The sequence below is a fragment of the Vulpes vulpes genome, chromosome 1 (assembly GCF_048418805.1).
Source record: "Vulpes vulpes isolate BD-2025 chromosome 1, VulVul3, whole genome shotgun sequence".
Taxonomy (NCBI): domain Eukaryota; kingdom Metazoa; phylum Chordata; class Mammalia; order Carnivora; family Canidae; genus Vulpes; species Vulpes vulpes.
Window position 1 is genome coordinate 3,181,313 of NC_132780.1, and position 13,290 is coordinate 3,194,602.

General features: G+C 48.5%; 1 protein-coding gene and 1 long non-coding RNA gene across 7 annotated transcripts in view; one reads left to right on the plus strand and one right to left on the minus strand.

Moving 5' to 3' along the window:
- ZNF507 (zinc finger protein 507) overlaps nt 1-3,907 on the plus strand; it is a 43,553-nt gene extending 39,646 nt beyond the window's left edge. For 4 of the 6 annotated variants that reach the window (XM_072750129.1, XM_072750146.1, XM_072750135.1 and 1 more), the window contains one exon: nt 907-3,907. In XM_072750129.1, coding sequence (XP_072606230.1) covers nt 907-1,063 — 157 coding nt within the window. In that variant the 3' untranslated portion in view covers nt 1,064-3,907. The remainder of the gene's footprint in view (nt 1-906) is intronic. The other 2 variants (XM_072750152.1, XM_072750159.1) reach the window with 1 other exon arrangement.
- On the minus strand, nt 313-2,689 carry LOC140597965 (uncharacterized). The gene is made up of 3 exons (XR_012000057.1): nt 2,464-2,689; nt 1,045-1,187; nt 313-645 (listed from the first exon to the last, which is right to left on the minus strand). It is a non-coding gene; the product is annotated as an uncharacterized lncRNA (long non-coding RNA).
- Nucleotides 3,908-13,290: the final 9,383 nt, after the last annotated feature.

Below are 13,290 nucleotides of genomic sequence, written 5' to 3' on the forward strand. Positions count from 1 at the left end.
TAGCTGTAATCCCTTGTCCTAGCTCCCTAGCGGCAACATAATTTCATCCCCTTTTAAGAAGCAAATGCCAGTACTTTGTCACTAAACCAGATTCGTTGTGGACATCCCAGCATGGAGGTTCTAGAAGAGATGCTGCACCTTGGTAGCCACTAGCCCCATGTGACTGTTGAGCACCTGAAATCTGACTATTATGCTAGGAATGTACAACACACAACAGTTATGAAAACATAATACAAAAAAGGTAAAGTGTATTATTAATAGTTTTTATATGTTGAAATGATATTTGGGGTTAAATAAGATACACTATTAAAATAATTTTACCTGTTATTTTTCTAGTGTAGCTACTAGTAAATTTTAGATTACACATGTGGCTAATGTAATTTTTGGGTTGGACAGTGCTGGTCTAGACCAAACTACAGCCCTTGCTTCAATACTGTCCTGCCACTTGGTTTTGTAAATAAAGCCGTATCCATTGGTTTCCATATGGCACGTGGCTATTTTCAAGGTACAGCAGCGTCGAGTCGTGACAGAGACCGTATGGCCCACAAAACCCAAAGTGCTTACTCTTTGTTTGTAGTAAATAGTTCCAGAGAAAAAGTTGGCTGACTTCTGAGCTGGAACAATGGTCTGATCCATGCTTTAGAGCTACCAGAAAAAAAAAGAAAAAGAAAAAAGCTTTTTATAGAGAAAGCTTTTTATAGCACTGTTTTCTAGCTAAATCGTATTATTTCTCCCTCTAATTTTTATAAAGTCTTCCTTTTCTTCCACAGCCCTTATCCATAATTAATGACTTTAACCTATTTCATCATCTCTGCTATTTAAAGCCACGCACAATTTGTTTAAAATAACAGTGCACGATTAAATAATGCTGCTATAAAAAGTATTATCTTGTTTTCGTCCTGACAGCCTTACAGTGTTGCCAGTACCCTTCCTACTCCACCCCTTCGATGCTGTGGGCACTTCGGCTGCTGGTGGGGCAGGACCTCCTGCATGCCTGACTGGTGCACCGGGTAACCTGGTAACCGTGGGAGCTAATCCACTCACCCTGGGGACAAGTGATTGAACAATCCAGGATATAGAGAAAAGATACTTTGACGCACTTCTTTGTGGTAGACAATCGTTGGTCTGAGTCTAAAGCCAAATTCAAGGAGGTTGTAGTTGGCCTTAGTGTAGATCTGTTCACTAACCTGGCAGAGAAAAGTCTCACAGTACTTTCCTTACTAGATTTCTTCTAAATCAGTCAGCAAAGATGTAAAATGAACATTTTCAGCCTTGTAAGTTCTTAGAAAAGTTTTTAATTGGCGGCACATGACAGGCTTACTGAGGTAGTGTGGGTTGGCTTAGATCTCCAAATCCAAATGACTAGAAGTAACGTGGTTGACCCATTTCCAGAGTCCAACTGTGCAGCAAAACCCAGTTTGTATATTGTGTTGGAGACTAGACCTCATTTTCTGGTGGGACATTTTCCAGTTTGAACCATAAGTGTTTGTAAGATTATAACATACTTGGTTTTTTGTCTACTTTTTTTTGCCAATAATGGGTAATCCCTCCCTGTGTCTGGTTTGCTTACAATAGTAGATGATCATAGATCTTCCTTCAAATTAAAGAGTTTAATTTTAGGTGTCTAGTATGAATTCTTACCATTACCTACCAAAATTTTCAAATGTTGCTCTCTTTTTGCTTCCTAACTCAACCACATTTACACCGATTGCCACTTAATCCAGACAGTAAAGGCACCATTGCATAACAGTTTGCAAAACTGTAAGTTGGGGACTTCCACCATATTACTGAGGTACCTGGGTCCTTTGCTTGGAAAGGACAGTGCGTGTTAGGTAGATGGAGTTGGGACTTAACACAGATCAGAGGAAAATGAATCCTTGCCCATGAGCTCAGACTCCCCTACTTAGTTCATCTTGCTGATTTTTCAGCTTTATCCCTTGTCAAAAAGAAAAACGAATACTTACCCATGTCATTCCCACAGATATCAGTGATAATGAAATAGGTTTTTTAATTATTAATCTTAAAAATTGTGACCTGAAGAGACCCTCAACAACATAAGCTATTCATTTTTCAGGTCTTTTATTAGTACCTAATAGCGTTATTTAAAGACCTATTATCACTGCAGCACACATCACCAGATTTTCCTATTTTCTACTTGTCATTTTATCAATTTTTGTATCTGTATTTCAGAAATAGTGTGGCTGCATTTTACCAGAATAGGCACATCAATCCACATCTTGCTCTTTTTGTTTATATCTGCAGTCCTATTTAAATTCAGTATTTCCAACCACAAAAGGTGTTAGAAAATTCTATTTCAGGCTCGAGAAAAAGTACAGCAGGACGTGGTTCAAATCTTAAGCTGTATTTATTTCTGATCTTCTTCTACAGCTACCATTGTACAAAAAAAAAAAAAAAAAACAGTCATGCCAGAATAATTAAATAAACCAGTGGTTTCAAGGTTACCTTCATTGTTTTCAGCCCTTCTCTGGTGCGAAGCATGAGAACACAGTTGGTGAGATAGTGTCTTTCTAGAATGCTGATCTTGGAGTCCATGCAGAGCATCACCGTATAGGTCAAAAAATCTAAATTAAGGCTCTTCAGAAATCTGTGCCCAGCTGGAGCCACCTTGTGCTCAGTACGCAAATGCTGATAAAGCAGCTCCAGCGCACTGCCTGACAGTCTCCGAAACGAAACTTTGTAATAGGGGAAAAAAATAAGTGTGACTCTGCGTCGCGGGCAGGCAGGCAGGCAGTCACCACGTCCCATCCGAAAGCCGGGGAGGAATGTCTGGGCGCCAGCCCGCCAGAGCCGCACGTGCACTGGGCACTGCTGCCTCCGCCGCTTTGGGACACAGCCTGGCTTTACCCTCTTTAATGTCTTACAGGTTCAGTTATTTCTGTTTTCTGAGACGTAAAGCTGCCGGTGTAATAGCTGCCTCGGGGAGTTAAGTGGCTCAGATGAGATCGTCTGTAACATAGTCAAGTCGTGACGCAGTTGTGGACAGAACTTGGCTCCAAGCCACGTGACCTTGAGTAAGACATTGTGCCTTTCTTGAGCCCCTGTCTCTTCATCAGTAGGACAGATGGTGATACTGCAACCTCGTTGGGTGGTTGTGAAGATGAGTAGCCACGTGTGTGCATAGGGGGCCTGGCCGCCCAGGAGCTGGACAGCGGCGCCTTCAGCTGGCGTGGTGACTGCGAGGGGTTGGAGATTAGAAGGCCCCTATAAACGTGGTAGCGAAGGTCCTTAGGGCAGCCCTGGAAGGGAACCTAGGAACCAGGCTGGCTTGTGATTTGAGGAAGGCTACTCAAGACCTGTCCCTTAAAATATACCCCACACAAGGCAAACCTGTTTCTCAGTACCTAGAATATTGCGGACAATTCACATCTCATCTAAAAAGGTAATAGTCATCCCAGGATTCAAGATGGCAAAGTGAGGACGTGGTTGGGTCCCCTGGCGCAGAATTCCAGTTTCCCGGCTCTGCTGGAAGGAGCCGTGACCGGCTGTGCGGACAGCACAGGAGCCCAACATGTCTCTGTGGGCCTTGCGACAGGGGCCAAGGGACCACTGAACGGACTCCTGCTGCGGGTCGGGGTGACGTGATGGCCACAGTGAAGAGGGCACGCCAGCTCGGAAGGAGGGCACATCCGGCGCGGGTAACTAGGGATGGTGAAGGTCACTCCGGAGAAAGGATGGCGTGTCGCCCTCTTTAGAGGATAACGTGAGGGTCTCGGTGATGAGGGTGAAACGAAGGATGCTGCAGTCGGGACCAGCCACAAAGGAGCGCAGACGGCGGCCCAGGATGGCATCCGGCGCTGGCCGCACCGTGGGAGTCTTTGGGGTGTACTTGTCTTAAAAAATAAAGAGTATTTGCTCCCCGCCAAAAAATAAAAAGGTAACAATCCGAGAGAAAGCGTTAGAACATGACTGTCTCCAGGACGTTGGGTTCATAGACCCCGCTGACCTTGGTAAGCTGCCGCCAAGGCCCCGAGAGCGACCTTTGCCCTGCAGGAGCGGATGCCACCCCCCCGGGCCCCAGGAGAGCGGGCTGCGCTTGGGGGGGGGGGGCCCTCATTCCTGGCCCCCCATTCCCCGCCCCCCATCTAGGTGTAGAGAAAATCCATTAAAGGGAAAAGCCTACCTCCAGGGTGTGGACAGAGCTCCCACTACCAAAACTTAACCCATTCCAGTGTCTCAAACTTTTTTTTCTCATTATCACCCCCCATAAAGAACCCTTCTTAGATATTTTTTTCTGTAATCAGTGCCCCAATCCCTGAAATTTGAATACCTTACATATGCTGTGTATCTTGTGCTTGATACATAAAAAGAGTTAAGATTTTTTTCAACCCCCATGGCCAGTCTCCTCCCCGTCGGGGGGATATTACCATGGACAAGGCACACTTTTATATAAATGACCTGGTTGATGATGGTCGTCAGAGACTATGATACTACTACAAACCATTTTCTGGTACCCAGAATTTAAAATTCCAAAGATCACCCAGAGATTTTGATTAAAAACCTCTCCGAGGTGGCTGCATCTGCTGGTCCAGCATGTAGGGATCATGGAAGTACTGAATTCACCCAGTACAGTGTACACAGCTGGCAGGGGGCCGGGGGTGCAAGTCCTGGCTGGCGAGGCCTGGACAGCCGCCACCACACCTGTGAGTTCTTCCACGTAGGGAGCCCTTCAGGCTGACTTACTGACATTCATGGGTGGGCTCAGGGGGGTTGCAGAGGGAACACTTAGTGACAATCCAGCCCAGTGCTACATTAGCCATAATTTAAGGCAGGATAAAATAACTTCGTTTGAGAGTGTTAGAAACATATACATTTCTGGCTCAAAGTCCTACTTCTTCCTACAGAAAAACCCAAAACTCCCAAGCCAGACAATACGCTTTGGCACCCGTTGGTAGGAAATGTGTACTTCTAGGAGTTTAGACACCTGTTGTGTTATGCTGTTGCAGGGAATGACATTAGAGCGGTCCAAAGAAACAAACCGAGAAGACCAGCCAAGGCCACCGGTTTGCGGACTAGAACAGCCAACATCTAGGAATCATCACATTTGGCAAAAAGCTTATGTGATAAAGCATCGCCATCTGTTTTAATTGAATAACTTGACTATTCATGTCCTCATTCGAAATACATAAGTGCAACAGTTATTCTAACCATGGAAATGAAAAAAAAAGAAAGTGGAGGTGGGAACAACAGACAAGTAGAGGTAGGAGTAGCAGGTATTAAGAAGGAGAACGAAACAAAATTGGTTAATGCTCAAGTACTGTTCACTTTAAGAGGCAGATAATTATGCAGCTGTGCTAATCTGTCTATGAATTTCACTATTTTATTTTTTATTTTAAGTAGGCACTACACCCAAGGTGGGGTTTGAACTCACAACCCAGAGACCAAGAGTCCCATGCTCTACCAACTGAGCCAGCCGGGCACCCCTGAATTTCACTGTTGGAACCACTACAAATCTAGTTAAAGTTGATCAAAGGAAGAGAAAAAATCAATACTAACAATATTTCATAATGCCTTTCTAAAGAATCTCATAGGGAAGGAACCATATAGTGACAAATATCTTTTTTTCCTTTATTTTTATTTTTATTTTTTTTTTAAATAAATTTTTATTTATTTATGATAGTCACAGAGAGAGAGAGAGAGAGGCAGAGACACAGGCAGAGGGAGAAGCAGGCTCCATGCAGGGAGCCCGACGTGGGATTCGATCCCGGGTCTCCAGGATCGCGCCCTGGGCCAAAGGCAGGCGCCAAACTGCTGCGCCACCCAGGGATCCCTTTTTTTTTTTTTTTAGAGAGAGAAAGAGAGTGCACTATGCACGCACAAGCGGGGTTGGGGGGTTAGGAGGAGGAGGCAAAGGAAGAGGAAAGAGAGAATCTTAAGCAGGCTCCACACCCAGAGCGGAGCCTGCCCTGGGGCTTGATCCCATTAAGAGTTGGAGGCTTAACCTTAACTGAGCCACCGAGGCGCCCCTATATGGACAAATATCTTAAAGGAGGTAAGGACTCCAGTGTAATGTCAACCACTCCTGTGCAACTCCATAACGATCCATGAGCACTGAGGATGCAGACCCTGGGACTCGGTACAGGCTCCCTAAGATGCAGCCAGGCTAGACGAGTACTGCGGGCACCGCCTGCCTCTGTGGTGTCTGGTGTGGGTCTTACCCAAGGACTGTTGTTGTATAAAATCATCCAGGGGATGCAGGCACAGCACACTAGGATTCCCTGTGTATTTACTTCAGCTAAATACATATTAAGTATACACATTCATGGAGAGGTCAACAATTTTTATTCAATAAAGGTAGGAGAGCAAAAAGTCTGCTTTTTTACCAAGACACTTGAAAAGTCAACCCTGGTGGACAAGATGGAAAAATACGAATCGGATGAAAGCACTGTTTAAAAAAACATATGTGGTTGGCCAAACTGTCTTTAACTAAGTACATGTTCCTATAAAAGAATACACAGTGTTAGAAAGATCTCGCTTCAGCCAAACGTTTCTACACATTTTGTACAATTCTAGTAAAAACTTCCGTGGATTCTTTGTTGAAAACTGGTAAATAATCAATAATGAAGCAGCAGAAAAAAGAGATTAAGGGATCGATCCCGTTTGTAATTGCACCAAAAATAATAAGATACCTGGGAATAAACCCAACCAAAGAGGTGAAAGATCTTTACTCAGAAAATTATAGAACACTTGTGAAGGAAATTGAAGAGGACACAAAGAAATGGAAAAACACGTTCGTGGATCGGAAAAAACAAACATTGTGAAAATGTCTATACTACCCAAAGCAGTCTACGCATTTAATGCAATCCTTATCAAAATACCACATTTTTCACAGAGCTAGAACAAATGAGCCTAAAATGTGTATGGAACCACAAAATACCCCAAATAGCCAAAGTAATCCTGAATTAGAAAAGTAAAGCCAGTGGCAGCACAATTCTGGACTTCAAGCTGTACTACAAAGCTGTGATCATCAAGACAGCATCATACGGGCACAAAAACACATAGATCAATGGAACAGAATAACGGACCCACAACAATACAGTCAACTAATCTTTGACAAAGAAAGAGAGACTATCCATTGGGGGGAAAAAAAACAGTCTCTTCAACAAATGGTGTTGGGAAAACTGGACGGTAACATGCAGAAGAATGAAGACTGGACCACTTTCTTACAGCACACACAAATAAATTCAGAATGGGTGAAAGATGTAAATGTGACACAGTAAACCATCAAAATCCTAGAGGAGAGCGCAGCAACCTCTTTGACCTCAGCCATAGTTAACTTCTTAGACATGTTGCGGGAGGCAAGTGAAGCAAGAGCAAAAATGAACTATTGGGACTTCATCAAGATAAAAAGCTTCTGGGGACGCCTGGGTGAGCACCTGCTTTGGCCCAGGGCATGATCCTGGAGTCCCGGGATCGAGTCCCCTGTCAGGCTCCCTGCATGGAGCCTGCTTCTCCCTCTGCCTGTGTCTCTGCCTCTCTCTCTCTCTGTCTCTGAGTCTCTCATGAATAAATAAATAAAATCCTAAAAAAAAAAAAGAGAGAGAAACTGTACAACAAAGGAAACAACTAAAAGGCAGCCTACGGAATGGGAGAAACATTTGCTAATGACATGTCTGATAAAGGTACTTCTGGTATCTGATTTGGATACTCCCAAAATCTATGAAGAACTTCTCAAACTCAACACTCAAAAACCAAATAATCCACTTAAGAAACAGTCAGAAGACATCATGAACATTTTTCTAAAGAAGACATCCAGATGGCTCACAGACACGTGAAAAGATGCCCAACATCACTCATCAACAGGGAAATACAAATCAAAACCAAGACGAGAGACCACCTGTCACCTGTCAGAATGGTTAAAATTGACAACACAGGAAACAACAGATATGGGTGAGGAGGCAGAGAAGGGGGGACCCTCTTACATGTTGATGGGAATGCAAGCTGGTGCAACCACTCTGGAAAACAGTGTGGAGGTTCCTCAAAAAGTTAAGAATAGAGCCACCCTGTGATCCAGCCATTGCACCTCTAAGTATTTACCCAAAGAATACAAAAATACAGATTCACAGAGGTACATGTACCTTGATGTTTATAGCAGCATTATCAACGATAGCCAAACTATGGAAAGGGCCCGAGTGTCCCTCGACAGATGAATGGATAAAAAAGATGTGGAATATACACAATGGAATATTATTCAGCCATCAAAAAAAAGAAATCTTGCCACTGTAACAACGTGAATGAAGCTAGACGGTATTACGCTAAGTGAAATAAGTCAGAGAAAGACAAATACCATCATTTCACTCACGCGTGGATTTTAAAAAGTAAAACAGATTAACATAGAGGATAGAAGGAAAGAGAGAAACCAGAAAACTTTTAACTGTGGAGAACAAACTGAGGGTTGTTGGAGGGGAGGTGGGTGGGGGACGGACTAAGGAGGTGAGGGGCATTAAGGAGGGCACTTGTGATGAGCACTGGGTATTGTATATAAGTGACGAATCACTCAGTTCTCCTGAAACCAATATCACACTATAGGTTTACTAGAATTTAAATAACAATTTGGGAAAAAAAAGGGGGGGGGAGGAAAAAGAAAGAAAAAAACTAGTAAATGATAATAAAGTTAATCTGAGCATGTAAACGTGCAAAACTTAACAGGGTGTGGGACACCTGGGTGGCTCAGCGGTTGGGCACCTCCCTTCAGCCCAGGGCGTGATCCTGGGGTCCCGGGATCGAGTCCCGCCTTGGACTCCTTCCGTGGATCCTGCTTCTCCCTCTGCCTGTGTCTCTGCCTCTCTGTGTGTCTGTCTCTCATGAATAAGTAAATAAAAAATCCTTAAAAAACAAGCAAACAAACAAGATGTGCTTAAAAGACATATAACAAAGGGGCACTTGCTCTTGCCAGTATCAAAGCTTTCTATAAAGAAACGGTATTTATAAATATGTAAAATTGTTACATAGAGTTCCTTTTTTGAGTCATTTAAACATAGTAGTGAGTTAACAAATAGGATATACATAGAGGGTTTAGGATGTGATACAAGTATATCAAAGCAGTAGGTTAAGAACAATGGTGAAGCCGCTTGAGCAACCAGCTGGAAGGAAATTATGTCCCATCCCCATCTCACCCCATATTAAAAACTAGAAGAAAGCATTTTTGAAGTTTTACAATTTGCAATGGGAAAGGCTTTCCTAAGCATGATGGGAAAACCCAGAAGCTATAAAGGAAAGGTGATAGATTTGACAATATAAAAATGGAAAACTGCTGACGAATCACCTGACGAGGCATACGAGAGTGAGGAAAAGCCTGCAGGGTGTGTGTACGACGACAGGCCAAAATCCATAATCTGAAAAATCCCTTCATATCAACATTAAATCGATGACTGGTCACGGAACACAAAAGGACAAATCCTAGCAAAAGGAACACAAACATCCCACAAACGGTCTTCACCTCACAAGTAGCATTTAAACGGCTCTCTCACTTGTCACCTAAGATTGGCAAAGATCAACAACAGCCACGGCTGGCAAGGGCGGGAAGAGAGAAGCACCGAAACATACGTCGGTGGAAGTGCAGAGTAAGAGAAACGTTAACCTTTCTGGAACGTACTTGCCGGTGTCTATCACCGTCTAAAATATGAGTCCTAGCAACTGTTTCCTGACATCTGTCCTAAAGAACACCGTAAAGGGACGCCCGGGTGGCTCAGCGGTTGAGCACCTGCCTTCGGCCCAGGGCGTGATCCCGGGGTCAAGGGATCGAGTCCCACGTCGGGCTCCCTGCGTGGAGCCTGCCTCTCCCCCTGCCTGGGTCTCTGCCTCTCTCTCTCTCTCTGTGTCTCTCATGAATAAACGTTTTTAAAAAAAGATTTGACACGTAAAGGCGGAATAGCAGATAAGTCCGATGAAGAGTGCGAGGACCCGCTTGCAAAGACCTTGAAAGAAATCTACGAACCGGAAGTAGAGGTGAGGCTGGAGAGGTCAATGGAGGCAGGCTGCTGGCAATGGTTCCAAGCTGTGTTAAGGAGCTTGACTTTCATATAAAGCCACCAAGCCACCAGCAGGGTGCTGCGGTAGTAGGATCACTCTGGTTATCACTTGGAGGACGGACAGGGGCAGGCGGCAGGGATGGAGGTCAGGCCACTAAATGGTCCTAATAAGGGGCACTTGGGGGGCTCAGGGTGATGGGTGCGAGGAGCGGGCCCGCCCTCCGAGCTCAGGTCACCGAGGGACTGCAGTGGTGTACAGGAACACTTCTTTGCATTATGTTCTGAAACCCAAATGGATCTTTCTGTTGCGGCCAGCGGCAGCTGGGCCGTGGTCCTCCAGAATGGTGCAGTTCACACTATGGTCTTGGGGACCTGTGGCATCACCGTCACCACCGCCAGGGAGGTTGTTAGAAATGCAAATTATCGGATCCTGCCCCAGACCTACGGAATCCTGGTCTGTAGGGGAGGGGCCCAGTAATCTGTTTGAGGACATTGTCCGTGTGAGTCTGTGCTCAGTAAACGTTGAGAGCCACGGCAGAGCCTTGCTGTTCCACGTGTCCCTGGGCTCCGAGGATCGGCGTCACCTGGGACTTCCTTCGGAGACACGGGATCCCAGGCCCTCCCCAAATCCTACTGAGCCACAATCTGCCTTTGCACATAGTCCCCCGGGGTGTTTGTAGGTAATGGCACTTTGAGAAGCACGTCACCCGGTCACGGGTGCTGACCACATCCTTCCCCCCGAGGGCCTCTGGCGTGGGACTGAGGCAGGGAGCTGTCCGTCTGGACGGTCTGCTTCCTAGCTGACGTATGACGTTCGTTCAGGCCTCGACCGCGGGGCTCTTGATGGTCCCCACCCTCTGCGACAGTGGGCTCTCCGGGCTCCATCCTCTCCCACCTACATTTCCAGCGTTCCTCTCGGGTCTCTTGCAAACTCTTCCTTTCCAAAGCAACGATTACCTGGCTCCTCGGCTCCCGCTTTCCACTGACCACATCCTGATGGCTCCATGTGGCCACCGCCTAGTTGACACTTCCACGTGTGCAAGCATCTCCAACTCATCACAAAATAAACTTTTTCTTTTTTTTTTTTAAATAAACTTTTTCTTATTCCCAAACTTGCTTTCCATCCCCCGTACCCAATCAGCTAATTGCTCAAGGTGAAAACCGTAGGAGCCAGACGTGCTCCCCCCCCCGCCATCATGTGTAATCCGTGTATCTAAACACTGAGTCCCGGTGGGCCTGGCCCTAAGTATCTCAGAACTTGACCGACTCTTCTCCCCTTCTATTGCCTAATCCAAGTTACCAACCCTTGTCAGGATCGTTTGATTTGATTTTTTAAAGATTTTATTTATTTATTCAAGAGACACCCAGAGAGGGAGGCAGAGGGGAAGCAGGTTCCCTGCGGGGAGCCCCACTCGACTTGGGACTCATCCCAGGACCCCGGGGTCACGCCCGAGAGCAGGTAGATGTTCCCGGGCGCCCTGAGGACTGACGCAGTCATTCTGGAGCCTCACTCTCCGCAGTTGCCTACTTTGTCTACGCCTCAAAGCTTTATCTCGCTGGCAAAGCCATTTCCTATTAAAACAAGCAGCTGCTAATGAGCACTACTGCTACTTCCTTTCCTCGGGGGATGCGCATTGCACCACAGACACACATTCTTCCCCCGGAGTGACACAATCTTAGACGACACCCTATAGGCACAAAGGGAAAAGTTCTATTTAAGGAGGCATCAACCCGCATATGTATTTATTAAGCGCCCAAATGGGTTTTACGTAAGGCATCTGGACATGAAAGGGGCGGATTACAAATAATCCCCGCTCTCAAACCCGGAGCATCAAAGACACCAACACTGGAGTTAAAACATGACAAATGCCACCTGAAAGGCAGCTGACACTTATTTTTATTAAAGCCACCCAGGGGGATCCCTGGGTTGCACAGCGGTTTGGCGCCTGCCTTTGGCCCAGGGCGCGATCCTGGAGACCCGGGATCGAATCCTACGTCGGGCTCCCGGTGCATGGAGCCTGCTTCTCCCTCTGCCTGTGTCTCTGCCCCTCTCTCTCTCTCTGTGACTATCATAAATAAAAATTAAAAAAAAAAAAAGATCTTAAAAAAAAAAAAAAGCCACCCAGCAGCGTCCACAGCCCGCTCGCCCAGAATGTGTGTGCGCGTTATTCATAGCAACAGACGCAGGAAGGAGGAGAAAATCCCCCACTGGGGTGGCCGGGAAGGGCTTCCGTGTTGGGACGAGCCGGTGGGCGGTGTGCGCAGGCGGAGGGCCCACCCCGGCGGCCAGATCGGTCCCTGACGAAAGTCACCTACACAGGGCTGGCCCACCCGCCGGCGGCTTCCCGGGTGCACGCGCCCAGGCCAAGCTCAGGCCCTGCCCTCCGAGGCTTCCGCTCTAGGTCCCAGGGCAAGGCCACAGGCCCGGAGGCCGCAGGGGGAGCGAGCGCGCCGCCCCGCCCCGACACCGGGGGGCGCCCCGGGACGCAATCTCGGGGAGCTGACACCGTGGTCAGCAAACACCGTCCAGCACGTGGTCAGCAAACACCGCCCAGCACGTGCCTGCGGGCACCGGCCCCGGGGGGAGGAGGGGGGTGGCCCTCGGGGAGGGGGTGTGTGAAGCTGGGGGCGGCTGAGCCTGGGGGGGTAAGGTGGGGGGATGAGACCAGGTGGGGGGAGGTGGAGGGGGGCCGGGATGGGGGGCGGGGAGAGAGGTGGGGGGCCGAGCCCCTGGGGTGAAGGTTGGGGTTCAGAGACGGGGGGAGGGGGCGGAGGAAGGTGGAGGGCATGACCCGGGGTGGGGGGACGTGACGGGGGGGGGGTAGGGGGCGTGACCCCGCGGGAGAGAGGAGCTTGGGGGGGGCGTGACCCCGGGGGCGGGGGCGGGGGCGGGGGCGGGGCGAGGCCCGAGCGTCCCCGCGGCGTCCGTCGCCCGCCGGGCCCTCAGCGCGCCCCTCCGGCAGCTCGGGCGGGGGTGGGTCCCGAGCCGCCCCCCTCGGAGCCGCCCCCCCGGGCCTGGGGCGGGCGCGTGCGCGGCGGGCGGCGGCCTGGAGGGTCCGGGTCGGCACCGCGCGGGCCGGGGGCCGAGCGCCCAGGGGCCGCCGGGGCGGGCCGCGGGGGCGGGGGCGGGGCGGGGGCGGGGCCGGGGCCGGCGCGGCGAGCGGAAGTGCGCCGCTTCCTTCCGGCCGGCGCCGCACGAGACGGGGCGGGGCTCCGCGGGAGGGGGCGGGGTCTCGCGCTGACGGACGGCTCCCGGGGCCTATGGGCGCGGCCCTGGCGGCCCGGCCTCCCCGGCGCGCCC